Source organism: Colias croceus, chromosome 18 (genome assembly GCF_905220415.1).
Source record: "Colias croceus chromosome 18, ilColCroc2.1".
In the NCBI taxonomy this organism is placed as follows: domain Eukaryota; kingdom Metazoa; phylum Arthropoda; class Insecta; order Lepidoptera; family Pieridae; genus Colias; species Colias croceus.
This window is the reverse complement of record NC_059554.1, coordinates 3137733-3159535: the sequence shown is the minus strand read 5'-3', so window position 1 is coordinate 3159535 and position 21803 is coordinate 3137733. Positions and strand designations below refer to the sequence as shown.

The 21803-nt window shown below is 37.1% G+C and overlaps 1 protein-coding gene across 1 annotated transcript in view; it reads left to right on the top strand.

Moving 5' to 3' along the window:
• The window catches only part of LOC123699985 (myosin-I heavy chain), an 89226-nt gene that overhangs the window by 54150 nt on the left and 13273 nt on the right, over nucleotides 1–21803 (top strand). Inside the window, exons 4-32 of the mRNA XM_045647053.1 lie at nucleotides 381–443; nucleotides 1471–1560; nucleotides 2936–3095; nucleotides 3338–3528; nucleotides 3838–4053; nucleotides 4324–4488; nucleotides 4934–5176; nucleotides 5686–5811; nucleotides 7069–7329; nucleotides 7667–7800; nucleotides 8140–8346; nucleotides 8892–9033; nucleotides 9544–9776; nucleotides 10288–10522; nucleotides 10840–11047; nucleotides 11572–11712; nucleotides 12510–12678; nucleotides 12994–13141; nucleotides 13415–13568; nucleotides 13900–14054; nucleotides 14344–14472; nucleotides 14810–15085; nucleotides 15349–15584; nucleotides 15997–16135; nucleotides 16375–16551; nucleotides 16845–16992; nucleotides 17280–17451; nucleotides 17750–17986; nucleotides 21619–21787. Of these exons, the coding sequence (XP_045503009.1) occupies nucleotides 381–443; nucleotides 1471–1560; nucleotides 2936–3095; nucleotides 3338–3528; nucleotides 3838–4053; nucleotides 4324–4488; nucleotides 4934–5176; nucleotides 5686–5811; nucleotides 7069–7329; nucleotides 7667–7800; nucleotides 8140–8346; nucleotides 8892–9033; nucleotides 9544–9776; nucleotides 10288–10522; nucleotides 10840–11047; nucleotides 11572–11712; nucleotides 12510–12678; nucleotides 12994–13141; nucleotides 13415–13568; nucleotides 13900–14054; nucleotides 14344–14472; nucleotides 14810–15085; nucleotides 15349–15584; nucleotides 15997–16135; nucleotides 16375–16551; nucleotides 16845–16992; nucleotides 17280–17451; nucleotides 17750–17986; nucleotides 21619–21787 (5124 nt within the window). The remainder of the gene's footprint in view (nucleotides 1–380; nucleotides 444–1470; nucleotides 1561–2935; nucleotides 3096–3337; nucleotides 3529–3837; nucleotides 4054–4323; nucleotides 4489–4933; nucleotides 5177–5685; nucleotides 5812–7068; nucleotides 7330–7666; nucleotides 7801–8139; nucleotides 8347–8891; nucleotides 9034–9543; nucleotides 9777–10287; nucleotides 10523–10839; nucleotides 11048–11571; nucleotides 11713–12509; nucleotides 12679–12993; nucleotides 13142–13414; nucleotides 13569–13899; nucleotides 14055–14343; nucleotides 14473–14809; nucleotides 15086–15348; nucleotides 15585–15996; nucleotides 16136–16374; nucleotides 16552–16844; nucleotides 16993–17279; nucleotides 17452–17749; nucleotides 17987–21618; nucleotides 21788–21803) is intronic.

Below are 21803 nucleotides of genomic sequence, written 5' to 3'. Positions count from 1 at the left end.
AATTACTTATGGGATAATGATATCATTGCATGTCAATTGAAAAAACCTTACTTATTTATTGTAACAGTTCATATTCTGTACAATCTTCTCTGTATTTCTTATCATTGAAAAAATTGTTATTATTTATACTTACTAATATTATAAAGCTGAAGAGTTTGTTTGTTTGTTTGAACGCGCTAATCTCGGGAACTACTGGTCCGATTTGAAAAATTCTATCGCTGTTAGATAGCCCAATTATCGAGGATGGTTATAGGCTATAATATATGAGACCAACAGGAGCGGAGCACTGCGGGTAAAACAGCTAGTCGATTATATAATTCCTCTATTTAATTTTTCTGCAACTATCCTTCATCAATTCACTTTCTTAACACAATAAACAGACATACACAGGATCTATTCTAGTGGCAGTGAATCCATACAAGGAGCTGGGATGTTACAATTTCGTGAGTATATTATTATGTGAATTATAATTAGGTCTAGAGATTAATTGTATAAATATTTAGTCTGCAATACGTTATCAGGCGATGACTCATTTGGATTTAACGGGAGCTTTATTTGACCGGAAGAAAGATAAATAATATTCCAAACCTACCGGGAACCAGTGATTAACTCAGGTTTAAAATAATTTATAAATAGCATCACATTGATAAACAATTGTTTTTTTTTTGTTTAAATTATATGAATGGAAATCCTACCCTGTTGGTCAAATTTGTTTACATTTCAAACAACAAATTAGTTCATGTTTTCTGGTAATGGTAGAAATAAAGCTAACCAATAAACCAACTAGTTAATTTGTAGGTACCTATTCCTCTAAAATCGCAAATACAACGGATAAAAAATCACAAATCCGCACCTCAGAGACTATAGAATAATAAATGATTAGTTGAGCATTCCACTAGACGCAGAGTAAATACCAAATGCCCCGACCAGTCATCAAAAACACCCTTAAATATGTCCAAAAGCTGCTCAGCGTTATTGTTACTAAGTGGACAAAGCTGCATTCATTATTCGAGAGCGTCAAGCTGTCGGTTTTTTATTTCCTATTATTCATTGTGAGGACGCGTCAACAGGACTACAAAAATGCACTTTTATAAATCGCAGTTGTATACTGCCATTTTTAAACGCAAATAAAAATGTTACTGGACATTGAAAAAACAAATAACAATTGCACATTCATGATGAATGACTAAAGATTTTATACACTACACTTTCTGGGTTAATACTCAAGAATATACTAAACACAAATAATTAAGAAAAGTGCGTGTGTGCCGAGCGTCACGTGTCAGAAGTGAAACTTCTTTGACAAGATTCAAAGATACCAAAACCGTCGCCTTACTCCATGACCATGACGTGATGGTAATGCATCCGTCACCTTGAAATTTTACTCTCAACGCGCCTAAAGAAGTATCACTTCAAAACTGTTTTTTTTTTTTCTTGTTTATTATATTATTGTAATTTATGCATTTTCAGGAGGATATGCAAAACTACCGCGGTAAAGCGTTTGGAAGTCTGTCACCACATGTGTTTGCGTTGGCTGAATCTGCATACAGCTCTTTACAGGTAAATTATGGAATAACAAATATTTTATGTATGCATTATATAGTAAAATTGTCTATAAAAATATTTGTATAATGCACACACATATTTGATACAATATTTTTAAAATGATATAGAAAAGGAGAATGCCCATTTTTGGTACTGGTTTTTCTCATGCATCAAGACAACAATACTATTAAAAAAATCTCGGCAATTTAGAGGCCTTCTTACCATCGGAAAATATATTTTGAACAGGGAATGTTTTGTAAAATCTAATAAGACATGTAATTGTTTAGATCCGTTATTATAGATTTAGTGTCCATTACCGTTCACATTTTTGGTACAGGAATTTCTCATGTATCAAGATAACAATACTTTTAAAAAAAATCTCGGCAATTTAGAGGCCTTCTTACTATCGGAAAATATATTTTGATCAGAGAATGTTTTGTAAAATCTAATAAGACATGTAATTGTTTAGATCCGTTACCATAGATTTAGTATCCATTACCGGTTACCACGGTAACCAAGCGGTAACTATTATGACATTTACTATGGTAAATAGCTAAATGTATTAATGTCAATTATTGTTTACATTGAATTACAAAAAAATCAATTAACATAAAATCACTTTTTAAGGTATTGTTTATACACTGTAGGTTGTTTTAACATAGATAGTGAAGTAAAATAATAGAAATATATATAAAAAAATATTATTATGACATATAGCTTGGTAGGTAACCAGTTATTTCTTATTTTTATCTTTCTTCGAATATGTAGTGAAAAAATGATTCAAACAACAACAACAACATGTAAACCGAATAAAAACTCTATTGGCATTTTTTAAATCCATATATATTTAGGTTTTCTTGAAATCCGTCTCGGAAGATTTCTGGTGCCTACCTACACTAGACGATGAACAGGTAGACTTTGAAAGCATAAGCTCTACGCATAGATTAAATATGTTGAACGAAAAATAATCTTCGGACGATAAAATACTACCTAAATAACAGATAAACCAAACTAAATCGGGGTTATTTAAGTTTTGAGGTTATTTCACATTTTTCTCAATATCTTGAAAACCCCTGTTTTTATCACAAAAAAATCAATTCGTTAAAATCTTTTGAATATCGAAGAACCCTCCAAAACCACTCCGGCATTGACGCAACACTATACTGTGGTCCATACTTTCATGGGCATTCTCCTTTTGTCTTAATTTTTCGTGATTTTGTGCTGGTAATTCAAAATCGTGTTAATATTGTGTCAATATAACTTAATAAAATTAAAAATGTGCAATAATTAAAAGAAAAAGTACCTCTTTATTAGCGCTACATTAACATTAAACTGTAAAACACGCTACTCTTAACAAAAAAACTCATAAAATATACAATTCTATTTCCAGAATGGAGAAAAGAATCAATCAGTGGTAATATCAGGAGAGAGTGGTGCAGGCAAGACGGAGACTACAAAGTTGATTCTTCAGTACTTATGTGCGGCGGGGGGACAGGCGTCGTGGGCTGAACAGCAGATATTGGAGGCGAATACTGTTCTAGAAGCTTTTGGTAAATAAAGGAAATATGTTTAAAAACATACGAAGTAATTTATCTTCTAAAAACCAACTAAAAAATAAAAATATCTCTGCTATGAGGTGGATTCCAAGAAATAATTAGAATTAGCTAAATGTCATATGTAAAACATATCACATTTTTTATTACCTGATATATTTTCTCATTTACAGTAAAATACCTTTTTTTTAGTTCTGAAACATAGGAAAATAAATTCATCAATTTTCTCCATCTTTCAGGTAACGCAAAAACAGTACGAAATGACAACTCATCCCGTTTCGGCAAGTTCGTAGAAGTCCGGTTGGACCACAGGGGTGGCATTAAGGGCGCTGTTCTAAGGGACTTCTTACTTGAGAGGGCGCGGATAACTGGCCCGGCGCCCCGGGAAACTAACTACCATGTGTTCTATCAGCTCGTGGAAGGAGCAAGGGTAAATTTAAAGCATATTTCTATATGTAATTTTTAGTTTAACCCAGATGCCATCAGCTTCTTAACATGATGATTCAACTTTGTTGCTAAGCAAAAGTTTACCATGGCCTATAATGTTTCCCGCTATATTATTTGACCTCTAGCAATAATTTCACAATATGTTACATAATTCCTGATTCCAGAATTATCTTACACATTCCATCATAACTTATTTAAAAATGTTAATCTTCTACGTAATTTAATCTAGAAACTTGACGATGACTATACGACAACCCAGACCAAAACTAACTAAAATTCTCGAACAATCCAGCACAACGCCGAGCTCAAAGCGACCCTCCGTCTCCGTGACGACATACGCTTCAAGTACCTTCTGGAAGAGCGCGAAGAGGCTCCAGTGAGGTCTGAACCGGGGCGGTTGGAGGCTCTGCAGCTCGCGCTAACTGTGCTGCAAGTGCCGCCGCATATGTGCGAGGGGCTGTTTAAAGTACTCGCGGCTGTGCTGTGGCTCGGCAATGTGCAGTTCCAGGTGAGACAAGTATACATATTTGTATGTATTGACGCAAGGTACATATAGTTAAGAACCAAAAAGCAAAATTTTGTTTCAACTTTCAAGATAATATACGCGCTTAATTTTCCGACTTTATTTGACTAACAGCTTACTGAAATATTTTTAACTACACTACCGTCATAATAACAACTTACTTCCTACTGACACACTGATAATTATTTTTAAAACCCATACCTAAACTTAAAATACAAAAAAAACAGCAAGTTTAACAAAAAATCTTCATTCCAGGACATAGACGGCGAACGCACGACCCTAGCGCCAGAAGACGCAGAAGCAGTGGATGCTGTGGCCAATCTGCTGGGCCTCGCGCCGCCCACAGCACAACGCGTGTTGCTAGAGAGACAGATCAACGTACGCGGGAATGTTACGGACATACCGTTTAGATTGCATGAAGTGAGTGTGACGTCATTTTCAAGATAAAATAAAAAAAAATATTACAAATAAATCTTTGGAAAAATAGTACCATTTTCTATGCGCACAGTATCTTTGATATTTCAATGATGTTTGTCTGTATGTCAGACAAACTCACAAACATAATATAAGCTATTTGTCTTATTAATTACATATAGGCTATTATTTTGTATACAAAATTGCAAACCTCAATAAAAATGTAACTTTTACCTATCGATATTTAGTTTTATACTATTCAAATGCTTTATAAGTGAGAAATTTTTAAAGAATAGAAAATCGATCACGAGGCAGGATTAGAACCCGCGTCTTCCGTCTTTCCGGAGCGACGCAGCACGCATTTTTTCCATTCTTTAAAAATATCATATTATATATCTTGATAACTCCAAAGTTTTACCAACTTTTTAATAATCTATTATATTTTTTCCAGGCCCGCGAGAACCGTCACGCCATGGCACGAGCTCTATATTCCAGAACATTCGCGTGGCTAGTCCGCCATGTTAACAGTTGCTCCGCTCCGGGACGCGAAGCGAAGCGGGCGCTCGGCGTGCTCGATATATTCGGCTTCGAGAACTTCGCGTCGAACTCTCTAGAACAATTGTGTATTAACTACGCGAACGAGAAGCTGCATATGTTCTTTAATAATTACGTGTTCGCGTTGGAACAGGAGATTGTAAGTTTATTTTTTACTAGCTTTCCACTCGCGGCATCGCCCGCGCAGTCAAAGAAAAACCCGCATAGTTCCCATTCCCGTGGGTTTGCCGGGATAAAACCTATCCTATTTCCCGGGGTAAAAAGTAGCCTATGTCCTGTATCGGGTATCAAAATATCTCTATACCAAATTTCATGCAAATTGGTTCAGTAGTTAAGGCGTGATTGAGTAACAGACAGACAGACAGAGTTACTTTCGCATTTATAATATTAGTATGGATACAATTTAATCTAGCATAAGAAATCAACGGATGCAATAAATGTGTATTATTTGTGTTAAATTGAATGTATTTTATGAGTCATGTAACATCAGAAATTAAATACAAACAAAATCTTAAACTAGAATTTTACTACACATTTTTATAAAGCACTTGTGAATCGCTCTTATAAATAGACCGATGTTCTATCGATTCGAAAAGCAATTGAAACATTTTAATTATATTGTAATTTATTATTATTTTTTCATTACAGTATCGACAAGAGGGGATAAAGTACAATCAAATACAATTTACAGACAACGCCGCGTGTCTTGAATTACTAGAAAAGCCGCCGCGCAGTTTGTTAAAACTGCTCAGTGAACAATGTCATATGCCAAAGGTAGGATTTTTTCTTATTTCTAATTTAAAAGTAGGAAATTCATTGTTTTATTATCTCTAATGCCGGCACTACACATAGGCCAACGCGTTGGCAAGCGCGTTGGCACATGCACTTGTCTATGTGTAGAACGGGCGAAATGCGCACTGGCGGTAGGTATTTGAACGTTGGCCGGGGCGCTTGCGAGCTTGCCGTGCGGTGTCGGCAACTTCAAAGGACACTTGTCGCAAGCTTGGCGCACCATCCACACATTGGCCGCGCGATCAGTTTGACTGTAGCAGCTATCAGGAGTGCACGTTTTTTTCTTGCGGTGAATTAACACCTAACTTGACAAAATGGCGAACAATATGAGTAACGAGGAAACATTTAAATTTATTGAGCTCTATCAGAGTAAAAACTGCCTGTGGAACCCAAAAAATAAGTAGGTACCATAAAAATAAAAAAGGTTGTATGTATTAAAAGTGCCAAATAAATAAGGTTCTTGGACATGCCGTTTTCCTCACAATGTTTTACTTCACAAAGAGCATCCTACTATGTACGTAGTATATATCTGTCAACTGTGATCCTACTTTATAATAAATGTGAAAGTGTGTTTATTTCTTTGTTTGTTACATCCATTTTGAATCCGTCCGCACATTGGCTCGAACCAAAGCATACTGAACGACCTTCCAATGTGTGGATTACTCACAAGCGCGTTTGCAAGCGCACCGCCAGCGTGCTGCTGAATGCGCTGGCCTATGTGTAGAGGCGACATAAGGTGAAATGTAATGATTTAATATTTTATTAACCAACTTCAAAAAAAGGAGGAGGTTATCAATTCGGCCGGTATGTTTTTTTTTTATGTATGTACACCGATTACTCCGAGGTTTCTGAACCGATTTACGTGATTCTTTTTTTGTTCGATGCGGGATGGTGTCGAATTGGTCCCATAAAAATTTTATTCGGATAGGCCCAGTAGTTTTTATTTTATGAGCATTTTTGTCTGTATTTGTAAATGTTGCAAGTGCAAGTTTGAAGTCGGTTGTTGGATTAATCATAGACTCTATAAAATGAGCTTTGTTGTTGGTTTAATTATTATGGTATGCTAATATATTTATGATTATTTTTGTTAAATTATATTCTCTTTATGTAATTATACGCAAAATAACAGTAATAAATCGTCAAAATTACAGAAGTTGAAAATCAGAAAATAATTGAAATAGGAATTTGTATGAATTCATAATAAGAGAAAAATGTAATTCTTTACCTGTTGTACTTCAGGGTTCCGACAGCGCCTACCTCACAAACATACAAAGCGAGTTCGGCGAACATCAAACATTCGTCAAAGGTTCCCGTCGGAAATGGGAAGAAGAATTCGGGGTACAACACTACGCGGGCACAGTGACGTACAGCGTGCAAGGATTTGTCGATAAAAACCGCGATACACAGCAAGATGCGTTTATCGACCATTTGAGCAGATCGGCTAACCCCTTTGTGCGGGAGCTCGCTGATTATGTGCAGGATTTGGCGCCTCCTGGACAGGTAATATTGTAATATTGAAGAAATTCTAGATAATTTAGTCCCGATCAGACCAATATTTTATATTGGTAGTTTACCAATAGTATCCCTTAGCTTTATTCGTATTATTGTGAATATGTTTTCAAATAAGCTAAATCTAAAGTTTTCTATCCAGCTAGCGCTGACATTGATCCCAAAACTAAACTGAAATTTTACATAAGGATAGAGGACAAGAAACACGAAGTATTTGCTACTGAAATAGTTCAATAAACTTAAAAGACAATAAATATTCATTTATAATTCTAGCACAATTTTCCTTTTTTCTCCAATATAATTATAATAGAAATATAAATGTACACAGGATGTATCGCTCTCAAGCCCCGGTTCAACGAGCACAACACAACGCGGCACTTCTAAAGGCAGACCAACTGTAGTGGATACGTTCAGAGCACAGTTGCAATCTTTAGTCGATATGCTGCAAGTTACTGATGTATGGTGAGTCTTTTAGATGACTTTAGATTAAAAATTATGATGTACGAATGAATTTTTCAGTAGGCATCTTGGTCATTTGACTTGTGTTATACATTTTTGGTACAAAATTGCAATTTCAAATCCTAAGAAATTTTTAAAATTCATCATAGAATTTTTTTGATCGATAGTTGTTTGTTCTCAATTATGACTCCTTAAAACATCAAGTTATCTTGTTAAGCTAGTATACAATACAACTATGTATTACTATACTTATATTTGTATCTTGCATCTAATACATTTTAGTTTTACCTTATCATACGCTAACTTGCAATCTATCTTATAACCTATAACCTAATCAAACAGGTATGTCCGCTGCATAAAGCCGAACGAACACAAAGTGGCTGGCAAATACAACGAGCAACTAGTACTGGAACAACTACGGTACCTGGGCATGAACGAAATCGTTCGCATTCGTCGTGATGGCTACCCTGTACATCTATCCGCACCATTGTTCTGTGCGAGATACAGATGTTTATTACCGCATCCTAGGCCACGGGATCCGGATGTCACGTGAGTTTTTGGACCCTACTCTTTCAGGATCCTGAAGAAAAATGTATATATGTACATTCAACTACAATGAGAGTTAAAGAGCGCGGTTTAAATGTGTAGCACCTTTATTCTGAGCGTAATACTGCTACTTGCACTAGAGGTTGCGGGATCCTATTATTTTACTATGTATCTATATATATAAAACTCAAAGGTGACTGATATAGTGACCTATCAACGCACAGCCCAAACCACTGGACGGATCGGGCTGAAATTTGGCATGCAGGTAGATGTTAGGACGTAGGCATCCGCTAAGAAAGGATTTCCCGAAATTCTTGCGGGAACGGGGAAAAACGGGGATGCACGTACAAAGTCGTGGGCGGAAGCTAGTATTTTAATAAATACAATAATATGATACGTTTCATGGACATATTACACTGGTAACAATGATTTTTTTTAATAACTCAAGCCCCGGATCCACAGACACAATAGAAAATCTATTGTGTCTGGGGCCGATCGGGCCGCTTGGGGCTCAATGGGTTAATAAATAATTGTCGCTTCTATTTCAGAGCTATAATGGAACTCGTAAATGCACCGAAAGACGACTGGCAAATAGGACACACAAAAATATTCATGAGGAGTTCTGTGCATGGCCCGCTAGAAGCTAGAAGATCAGCTTTATTACAATCTTCGGCATTACTCATACAAAAGGTATGTGAAATCTGAAATATAATTATATTTCAGATTGAGATTCTAAGCAGATGTTGAATAATTCATAAATTTTAAAACTTTTTCAAGACATGTTGCAGTTGCAAAAATTTTCGATTCGGAATATGGGTGTATATGTGTTATAGTTTATACGATTATACTAGAAATCAAAGGACAATACTATTAAAAATAAATACTGGATACCATAAATACACAAATTCCAAAGTTAGCTTTAACCTTCACATCTAATTATGTTAACATCATCCTTATAGTCAGAGTCATACAAAGCATAATTGTATCCATTTATTAAGGCTGGTTGCCGACTTCACCGACCGTCAGTGCGTTAGTCGCGCTTGTCATATTGTGTATGGAAATTCATAAAATCGTTCATAGCTAGACCGACCATACGCACGCGTATGATATTTCCATACATATGACAAGCGCGACTAACGTACGGACTGATGGTCGGTGAAGCTCTGCAACCGACCTTAACACTTCAATATAACTTCACAGTGGTACAAAGGTTCGATAGCGCGTCGCCAATACGTCCAATGGCGCAAAGCAGCCGTAGTCCTCCAAGCCGCATGGCGCGGTTGGTTCGAACGAGCTGCTTTCTTACGATTACGAAGAGCTGCTCTAACACTACAGAGGCACTTGAGAGGCGCTTTTGCGAGGGAAGTTGCTGCAGCATTGCGGGAAATGAAGAGGGTCAACCAGGAAATCAAGTTACGGGAGGAGAGGAACAGGTAAGATATAGTTTGGTAAGAAGTACGAACAATGGTGCCTTCTTACGGCTACGAAGAGCCGATTTAACACTACAGAGGCACTTGAAAGGTGCTTTTGCAAGGGAAGTTGCTGCTGCTTTACGAGAAATGAAAAGGGTCAACCAGGAAATCAAGTTACGGGAGGAGACACACAGTAAACTTAACTAACTTAAATACTAAATTGAAAATACATACACAAATCAACATAGAAATAGAAAATTTAAATAACTTTCTAACAATAACAGATTAACTGTAATATCGCCCTTGCGAATTCACTCGTAAGACTAAAAAATAAGTCCGTCTTTATGTCGATTAATATCGATATAACCAGAAAATTGCTACATCTACGACATAATCTCAGCGCCAATAATTATTAGTTGCCATTGTAAGATCTTCAATAGTAAACGTATAAAGTCAAACAAAATCATCAATGCAGCAGTAAAAACTAAATTCTAACATAATCCAGGTGTTAAAAACTTATCCCTCTTCACAGCCTGGCAGAAAAAGCGGAACAAGAGCGAGCAGAACTAGAAAGCATGGCGGACCAACTCCGTGGCATATCCTGTTCTGGAGCCAGAGCAGAATCCGTGAACCTGGACAACCTGTTCGACTTCCTGGCTGATGTTCCAGCACAAAGGGGTGCTCCAGATGGCCAACCAGCTCACCAGCCCACCATCAATGAGATTGGGGACTCTATTGAAAGATTGGCTGATGATTTGAATCAAGAGGTAGGTTATTGGGACATGAAGTAGAAAATTAATTCATAAACATTATTTTTTATAAATACCTAAATAACAGATTTGTTTGATTGTTAAGAACGTAGATCATTTTTGTACACACAGAATAACTTAAATCAGGTTTACGATTGCATCATTAAACTTCATATACATAAGTATAATATTATAAATAAATTAAATTAAAAAATATATCTGTTTACAAATTTGTTTAAAAATCTTCAAAATTCAATGATTTCATCTGTAGTTATCAAAATCGTAATCGTCCCGTAAGGTACAAGTACAACCCATAATTCTTTCTCACGTTTTAGCTGGAACACGTGCTAGCAGAAGAAATGAACGAGCTCACCAAGCACACAGACGCTCAACGCAAACCGGACGGCGCCCCCTCTGAGTTCATCCCTCCCCCTCCCCCCAACTCCCTCCCCCTACACTCCATACTTCACCCCGCTACCCCTACATCCAATCACAGCAACGGGATAGTAAACGGCACCCCTGATAATATGACATCGTCTATGAATGGTATGTTTTTATTATTCAAAATGTTTTGTGGTGATGGTTTATAGAATAACGCTTTCTATGTTGTACAGTGAGCTTCGCTAGTATATAAAAAAAATATTAAATCCTCTATATTGGCAATTCGATGGGGATGTGGGATCTCTCAAATTTGGTGGCGTTGTGATTAACAGTTACATAATATTATAGACAGACTCAATACTTTGGTACACGTTTATTTATAAGTTTCATGTTTTTATTTGATAAACATAATATGTATATAGGAAAATGTGTCTTTACATAGATTAAATTGAAGCAAAAAACAGTTGTAACTAATAGCACTGAAATTGCTAAAATATACGAATCGGTGGGCACAAATTGTACTTTACCAAATGGTAACGAGCAAATTTTTTTCAAGGAGAAGAAAAAATATGAAAAAATTTCTAGAGAGAAGATAAAAAAATTTTAAGAAGGGGGAAAAAATTACTTTTACCTTGCGAAATACGTATTAAATACGTACTCACACGGTGCGCACGCAGGTCGCATACCGAACGGTGAGATGACGTCATCGCTGACGCTCCCCCCCCCGCCGAGCTGCGGCCCCGCGCTGGACTCGCCGCCCTTCCCCCCTCCGCCCCCGTGCTCGCTCCCCGAGCCCGCCGGCCCCCCGCCGCCACCGCCCCTTAAAGGTTCATAATGCTTAGTAAATAACTAAAATAACTAAGTACAGTCGATAAAACTTAACTATATAAAGTCGACAGAATAAGTCACATTAATACACAAATGCTATCGATAGCTATGGAGGTCTAGGATGAACTTTAGTTAGAGTAATGTTATGGACAATTTCCTTATTTAGGGAACACAAAATATTAACTTTATGTGTTACTTAAGATAGTGTCACATGTAAATGAATACTATCAGCTTTGGGAAGTCTTATAGGAAAAGGATAGATATACTAAGATTACACTTATTAACACTTATTATTAGGTTTCGTTATTAACTTGCCATATTTTGTACAAAGGATAGGAATAACTAAATATAGGTGAAGGGTCGCGTCTTCTCTTCTATCTAATAACGCTTACTTTATAGGAATATTAGACTGCTTTGCTACATCATACATCATTCCATTAATAATTTCATCCAATTCAAATTACCACATAATAAACAGCTTTATAATGCCTCGTAAAGTAAACAATAAAATCAAATATCAAATACAGCTTAATTTAAAAGGAATAGAAAGTCATAATTTCGAGTAGTTTTTCATCAACTAGTTTTAATTTTTTTAAGAATCTTTTATTTATATCTTACACAAAAACTAATTAACATTACATACTATAGATTTACACAGGAACTATTAACGATTTAACTCTCTATCACAAACATTATAGAAATTAGAATGTAAATGTGATTATTTTTACTTGTACATTTAAATTCGTGAATATGGAATTTATAAAAGACAGTATGCTAAAATACTCTTCACTTCTAGACACAACTCCCCCAGAGCTTACGAACGGAATAATTCCAAACGGAAAGCTCATGGTTATCAAAGATAAGGAGCCGATATACGAATCGGTGATACCGCGGCCACCGTCTGAACCGCCTGTGCTGTCACCCCCACCACCACCGCCGCCATTTAACCCACCAGAAAGTAATGGGTATGTATTTTTTATTTGTTACATACTATTTAAAAAAGGAAGCTTGTTTATTGAAATGCCTGAATACTTGAATAGAACATGTAAATACATTTTGTCTAATAAAGATAATTTGAATTAATTTCATTTGATACTTATATTATACTGACTTTATTTTATTTTTATTTCTAAGAAATCCTGTCTTTTGTAACATATACAAAATCTTTTCTGCAACATCTCCTATATCACAATACAAAATGACACAAAATGAGTATCGATGCTTTTACACATTTTTTTATTTACTTTTCACATGTGTTTCATAAAAATCTTTGAGTACAGCATTTCAAGCAAGGAGGAGCCAGAACCGGAAGCACCTCTACCGCCATTACCCAGTGCTGTGACGTCACCGGAACAAGCGGAAACACCTTCCACTGCTATGGATTCTAGCTGCATCAGTCCTCCTCCAATGTTGAATGGAGACGCCAATGTAAGTTGATAACCTACATCAATCTATAAAAGACCGAAAAACAGTTCTGTTAATCATCTATTTTATGAAAATCCAACCATTAAAACGATCCAAATATTTGGAAGTTCGTATATTAGTAAATAGAACAAAACGCAAAATGAATCTTTATAAAATTGAAATATATTTTGCTTGCATAGTAAAAATTGTAGGACATAAGACTGCACCTTTTCATAGTATATCACTCCTTTAAACATCGACCAACTAAGTAGATTAAAAAAAATGTCCATTTTTCAGAACACAGAACGCAGCGCTCGTAGGAAAGAACGTGTTGAACGTAGACTGCATCAGCTAGAAACAACACCCGCTAGTACTGAAGCTCCTGCTGATTCCAGTGACCTTACCGAATTTGCTAAACTTTATTTTAACGACCATCCTCGGTCTCCAGAAGGTAATACTAATATTCAGTTACTAGAAGTTGTAATTATATGTATAATTGTGACGGTTTGACCAGGTATAAAATGAGCCAAAATACCTGGATACCGTCGGGCAATACAGTAATAACAATTATATTTATTTAACATACTCATATTACAAAATCAGGGTAAACAAAGTATTCTTACCGCGTTTGCGCAGTTTCTGATACGAGAAATTTGCATCTTTTCATCAATTCTTTCTCTAAAAACTAAATGTTTATTCCAAATTATATATACTGAAGAAAACTACTACTAATCACCATTATTTTTTTATTTAGAAACGTTTAAAATTCTTATATTATTCAGGTACAATCATGGCGACGTTAACTCGCAAGAGCAAGTCAATGGAGCTCTTAACCAAAGAAGAAATGATAACTTATCACAAAGGAAATAACATTCCCACCTCTCACATACAGCTTCATGACCCAGACAGTGTTACGGCAGCTGTTAATATTTTCAGAGTTAGTATTGTTATTTTACTACTTTGGCTATTCTATGTATTGTATTGTATCTTAAGCTTGATTCGGTCATAAAGAAAATAGAACAATAATATTATAATCATTAACAAGAAGTGTAGTAACTGCGGCGATACCTACAAATCATTTTTTTTCATAAGAGCATTTCGATTGGATTATCTATTAATTATTTATGTATAAAATTTCTTATTATATCATGAATTTGCTGAGACAACATTTCTCAGAAATGTGTGAACCATCTTTAATCGTACTAAAAGATATGATTTGTTCATAGGATCTATGTCGTTACATGAGAGGAGAATTAACTTCAGAAAAAGAAACGCAAGTCATACAATCTATTATTGGCAAAGGTTTGGAGCGGGAGGAACTACGAGATGAAATATTAGTACAGTGCGTTCGACAAGTAAGTTTCGCCAACGAAATACAAAAACAACATAATTGGTCTTACCACAAAACAATTTAAATAGTCTAACTTTAAAACAGAGATCTGTCACTTTAATAGTTGTCTATGTGAAATACGGCATTAACAGATTAAAGAGAACCCGCGCTTAAAGTTAAACGAAGTTTAACTCTGTCTAAAGGTTTTTGTGGTATGACAGTATGTTTTTAATTTTCCTTGTCCATATTAATGCATTAATTTGCTTTAATTCTTACAAATAATAAAAAGTTCTCAAAATTCACCTTTCATTATTTTCCTGCACCTTAAATTTCTGCTACATTTATTATCTTCCGCATTCCAGATCACAGAATGCCCAGTAGAAGAGTGGGCGGAACGTGTCTGGCTGATCCTCTGTTTATGCGCGGTTGCCTGGCAACCGAGCCGCGGTCTGGCCCGCTACTACTGCGCGTGGTTGCGTGCACGTGCTCGTCCACTCAGCTCTCCTGGTGGGGGGTCTATGACGTCAGTGGGGTCGGTGACCTCTAGTGCCCGGGCTTCGCATTGTGCGCAGTGGTGCTTGGATAACTGTAGGGGCGCTGCGCCAAGACAACTACCGCCTAGTACTGTGGAGATTGCTGTGAGTAAAACTTCAACTATGGTTGTTTCTCATCATTAACTTGCAGAATAGCGCATGAATGTCTACAGATTAAATAGCTGTTAAACGTTACGTGAGATATCCCAAACACATTATCGAATCGAGTTTTTTTTACATTTGATTTCTGTGGTCCAACCATATCCAATTTTAAAGGTATACGAGTTCAAAAAATTATCGTCAGAATGCATTAAATTTCACCACTATGGCCACTATTATAATTTGACTATTCCTTATTAATTTGACAGGCAATGCGCCGCCTCGGTACCATAGTGTGCCGATTCTTCTTCCTGGACGGTCGCACGAAGGCCATAGACGTGCACCCCGCGGACACAGCAGCGGCTGCGGCAGCGAGACTAGCTGATAAGCTGGGTTTGCCTCCCAATGCCCGGGCTGGGTGGGCGGTGTACCAGCAGCGAGCCAGTATGGAGGAACACGTGCGCGCTACCCAGTACTTGTATGATGTGATCGCTGCGTGGGAGATGTGAGTATGAAGTATGCTTTACGGTCTATTAGGCAGAGTTTTAACACATTGAGCCCCAAGCGGCCCGATCGGTCCACGACACAATAGATTTTCTATTGTGTCTGTGATTCCGGGGCCTGAGTTATTAATATGATACGCATATTTTGAACATTACTGCAATGAAATAAGGTGCTAGTTTCAATGAAAGCTTTATATATTGAATATTTTTGACAACTTTAATATGCGATTGCTAGTGTTTTTGTTTATAGTACGTCTAGAGTGAAGCTTTATCTTTTTATGCTACTTCTGAAAAAAATAACCAACCATTATAGCATTTTGATGCAATTTTCGTTCTGGGTCTATTGAATTTCATTGTTTAAAAAATAAAAATTTAAATAAAAGAACTTTTTTTATAAGATTCTCCATTTCATAGGCAACAAGGCCCTGGTGGAGGGTCAGCAGATAACCGCTTCGTTTTCAAGCGTCGTTTGTTCCGTGGCGGTCGAGAACTGCCACACGATCCTGTAGAAGTCGCCCTTTTGTATGCACAAGCTGTGCATAGTGTTGTAAAGGTATGTGTATTCTTTTCTATCCTGTGTTTTGTTACTCTTACTTACTCTTATCTTTTCTTCGTCATTCAAAATATTCTCTTGTAGAGAGAGAGTTGTGAGAATAATAATAATTAATAAGGACTTTCTTTATCAAATTCCGTAATAATATAATAAAATATTTGTCATCATCATTTTCATACATTTTACAACATCAAAATGCCGTCTAATTTCAGTTTAATAAAACCTTTAATTCGTTTCAGATGGACGAGTTCCCAGTCTCCGAGAAAGTAGCGCTCCAGCTAGCAGGGCTCCAAGCTCAAGTGTCCTTGGGGGAACCAGCCGCTAGCCCTCCGCCCCCGCACACAAGGGCATACTATTCACACCCTGAACAGTTCCTACCACCGAGGATCGCTAAGACTAGACCAGCGCATCAATGGGTTAGTATTCTTGTCAAAATATTACCTGGATATTCTATAATCCATAATTCAAGCTATGATAATTATGCCAACTTTTTCCTATTAAAGTGCTTTTCAGGTTGTTTCTTATTTCCTTTAACATAAACTCTATATTTTTCAGCAATGAGAATGTTGCATCTGAATAATGGAGGCATTTTATTATACTCATGCATATACTTATGTTGGTCTAGTTATACATTTTCGCGAGTTAAATTTCAATTTGACAAACAAGAACCCAAATGTTCTTGTTCTCATAACATTTTTAATACTTTAAGGCAACAATACTGGCCCAAGCACACCGTCAATACGGCGCAGGACGAGCGGAATTAACCGCCAAAGCTTTGTACCTATCCTGTGTGATGCAGTATCCTTTATATGGCGTCACACTGTTCCCTGTTACCTACAAAGGATATTGGGCACATGGTATGTTCATACATTTTATTATATTAAACGCCATTTAAAAATATTTATCACAGAATTTCAGATATTTAATTGATCCTTAAAGTATACCTTCTCATGTACCGAAAAAGATTAATGTAGTGGGCATTTGTAAAGTTGTGTTCCTATGTTTTGTTAATTTTAAAGTATAACCATATTGTTCGAAATAAAAAATAATTAAGATGCTAGTTAGAAACTTTCTGCATTTAAACAATAGTATAGTAAATATATCAGGAAAAAAAATATATTTATTTATTGTCTTATGTCAACAGGTCCGAATGTAATGCTAGGAGTTGGATCAGAAGGTGTAGTCCTTGTTCGACCAGCAGATAAAGTAGTGCTAGCGGAATACCCGTATTCGAACATAGCGGCAATACTCATGGATCCAGTGGATAATGGACTCACTCTTAGCTTAACTCACCATGGACAACATGATGGATTAAGGTTAGTGGAGATCTAAATATTCCATTAAGTCATTTTATTCTCTTACGGAACTTAGATTAGTTTTCCACGTTATTGCAAAATACCCAACAATTTAACCCAGATACATTGTTATTCCTGTTATTTGTATCAATCATAATAATTAACAGTCACTAAATATTATGAGACACACCAAGAAAAAGACACTTTTTGTCCTAATTTAACGAAGCAATGAACAGATCTTTTTCACCTCAGTTATTTCCCGTTCGACATACAACAATTTCTTATTCTACATGTAACTTAATAAAATCTTCTTTTCCAGGTGCATAGTACTCGAATGCGCTCAGAAGCAAGAAGCAGCATGGTTAATGGCGGCATATAGTCCAACCCTTGCAAATAGCCTTTCAGAAGAGCCACCAAGACGTGCGGCACCGGCGAGTGAACGTACCCGACTGGCGGCCGCATTGCGGTCTGCTAGACGGGCTTTGGTTGACTGTGGTCTATTGAGAAGACCGCCTGATCTCTCCGCGGGAGGATTCTTGAGGAATACGCTCAGAAGGTAGTTTTTTTAATTTTTTACATGTGCTCGTACGTAGCGGCTGTCATGTGAAGCACGGGTAAAAAAGTTACGTGATATTCCAGTTTAAATCTATGTGATACGAACTGATTTTTTTATAAAAATCAATTCGTAGCAATCCTCAAAAATATTTTCTTCTAAAACAATAGGAGTCGTAGGACTGAAAAAACTGTATTGTTATTATACAGGATGGAAGGTTAAGATGGGGCATGAAGGGCAGGTACCTTAACCGTTGTAGCTACATGAAAACGTTCTTAGGAGACTATCCCTAAATTATTGAGAAATTTTAATCTGCATTCACAGATTTTTGAAAAAATGTACGGTCAGCAAAGAAATCGGCAGTTTTCAAAAAAAATTTTTTTGATGCCTGTTCGAGCAGCGAACAAATATCTTATTTTAAATTACTTATTATCCATAGTTACATTGCATATTACAATAATTGAGCAATAACGTAAATGAGGTCAAGCTGCCTCAGCAGTATTATCGTGCGACGGCCGAGCCGGCCGAAAAGCGCAGTTCACCCATAGCAGCGCCCGAGTGCTCTATCCGCTCGAATCCGCGTAAATCATATATAATTATTAGCAGCCATTAAAGTGTTCCCAGTTGTCCTTTATCATAATATCATCATTAGCAGCATTTATAGCGACCTAAATACAGTCCACTTTCGATGTAATACGTAAACCGTACATTTTCGAGCCGGATTACCGTATCTATAAAAAGTGTGCCGCGTCGCGAGTGTAAAGTGTGACGTGGAACCGGAAATCCACGTGTCCCTTCTTCCCCCGTGATATTTATTCAGCATATGATCTTATAACTAGCATACTAGCAACAAGCAAGCAGCATATTATTCAACAGCAGCCAAAATTAGCATTTTTACGAGACAAAATCCAGCATTTTCAAGCTATAAAAGAGCTTGCGTCAGCTCCACGTGTCGCCACGTATATCGCCCCGAGCAAAGTACAGCCAGCCAGCAGCAAAACCCCTACCAGAATATCTAGCAGCAGCATTCGAGCGGGATAGAAATTAACAGAATAGCAGAATTAGCAATTATCTATCAGCGACCAGCATACAGCAAGTAGCAATCAGCAATCATCATTCAGCGACCAGCGTACAGCAAGTAGCAATCAGCATCCGTGAACTGCAAAAGGCATCTAGCATCTAGCATCTAGCAACCAGCAATTAGCATCTAGCACCTAGCATCTAGCATCTAGCACCTGGCATCTAGCATCTAGCATCAAGCATCTAGCAATCAGCATTAAGCGACCAGCAATTGGCATCGAGCATTCAGCAATCAGCATCTAGCAATCAGCAACTATCAATTAGCAACAAACTATTCAGTCTCGGACAATACCCCAAGAGTGTGTCGATTCTAGTGTGTGCATGCATCAAAAAAGTGTTACTAGTGTTCGTGCGTCTCCCTTACCCGAGCGGGGAGAGTGTATCAGTGAAGTAGCGTCATGTGAACAAAACAGACTCAAACGATGGGCAAGCGCGCGTTTTAAAAGGAGCGATAGGTCGACATCGCCAATAGCTAACAAACGCTCTGCTATAATAAGTGACTCAGTGGTGGAAATATAATCTCTAAGCATTATAAACATTCCAAGACTTATAAAAAATTAATATATATCTTCTGTGGGCCTCGGGAGCATGTTCGAGCAGCGAACAAATATCTTATTTTAAATTACTTATTATCCATAGTTACATTGCATATTACAATAATTGAGCAATAACGTAAATGAGGTCAAGCTGCCTCAGCAGTATTATCGTGCGACGGCCGAGCCGGCCGAAAAGCGCAGTTCACCCATAGCAGCGCCCGAGTGCTCTATCCGCTCGAATCCGCGTAAATCATATATAATTATTAGCAGCCATTAAAGTGTTCCCAGTTGTCCTTTATCATAATATCATCATTAGCAGCATTTATAGCGACCTAAATACAGTCCACTTTCGATGTAATACGTAAACCGTACAATGCCAATCGATCCAGTTTCTCATGGGGATCAAAACACTCGACCAACTGAGGTATGAGTACTAGAAAAGTCAGAAATCGTGTAAAACTATTTCCACACATTCACTAAGAAAATAAGTGATTCAACAAAAGATGCGCTAATAGAAAACTCAAAAGAGATTTTCAGGCTTCAATATTTTTTGTTTCTGATTATTAAAACACATACTGATAATAAGAAGAAACATTAATTTAATTAAACGGTTGTCAAAGAAAATAAAAAATAACAAAATAATAACAAAAAACAACATTTAAAGTGGTGATAATTCCAGAATTTCTGAAATAATTTACATAAAACTTATGATATGAGATGCTCAAAGTGGTCACCGTTTTGACGTAAACATAGGTTTGTTCGTTTTACTAGTGAGCGCGTAGCAGCCGACAACTTTTTTTGGGTGAATTCCGTAAAGTATTGCAGAAAGTGAATCTTTTAGTTCTTGAGCATTGTTGTATGATCTTTTATAAATTTCATTCTTTACATATAACCCCAGATGAAAAAATCTAGAGGTGTCAAGTCGGGGCTACGGGGCGGCCACTCTATGGGACCATGTGTGCCCCATTGTGCCCCAAATTGTTCATTTAGGTATGAGCGCGTTTGACGACTGTTGTGAGTGGTGGAGCACCATCTTGCTGAAAATAAATTTTTCGCAATTCTGACAGTGGTAAATCGTCTAATACATCCTCAAGATTTTTCAAAATGGTGTTGTTGTAGATTTCGGAGTTCAGGGTGCCTTCGTAAATCTGTACCACTACCACTTGATTGGACCTTACTCCACACCAACAATTAAATGAGAATCGGATTTGGTTATGTGTTTCCCGGAATCTCAGGGGATTTTCAGTGGACCAGTAATGATGGTTTCTTCGGTTGTACATACCGTTATTTGAGAAATTGGATTCATCCGTCCATAAAATGTTATTCATAAAATCATTATCTCTACTAAATTTGCCCCGTAACCATCTGCAAAATGCAACTCTGCGTGCATAGTCCCCAGATTGCAATGCTTGGACTAATCAACCATGGCGGTAGCATTTGGAGCAAGCAAATTTAAATAATTTTTCATCTCGAGCACGAGCTGCCAGCCACCGCCCGCTCACGCCCCACGTCGCTGGCATGTTATGCTGCTGTGCCTTTGTCTTTTTACTTGTTCATGAATGAAAATAGTTTTTCGCGATTTCTGACTTTTCTAGTACTCATACCTCAGTTGGTCTTTTAGAGTGTTTTGATCCCCATGAGAAACTGGATCGATTGGCATCAAAAAATTTTTTTTTGAAAACTGCCGATTTCCGTGCTGACCGTACATTTTTTCAAAAATCTGTGAATGCAGATTAAAATTTCTCAAGAATTTAAGGATAGTCTCCTAAGAACGTTTTCATGTAGCTGCAACGGTTAAGGTACCTGCCCTTCATGCCCCATCTTAACCTTCCACCCTGTATATTGTCCTTACAGGAGACAATTTTATTCAGCAATAAAGTTGCATTATATTATTATGAATTGTATTTATGTTGACATTGTACTAAATAATACATCCTTTTCACTCTTTCAATCAATAAGTGAAACTTTGTAATATAATTATTCTCCACCAAAAATACCAACTAACTAACTCATCCGCAGACTAAGCAAGCACCGTCTCGAGCGTGTGCGCTTGGACCTCTCCGCGGAATCCCAAGGCGAGTGCTACAAGGGCTTCCCCGCCGCGTACTGGTGCTGGGCGCGGAGTCTACCCCACTCGCTGACCAAGCTCAATGAGGCTGAGGAAGTCGCTGCTATGCAGATATTTAAGGTTCGATTGTATTGTC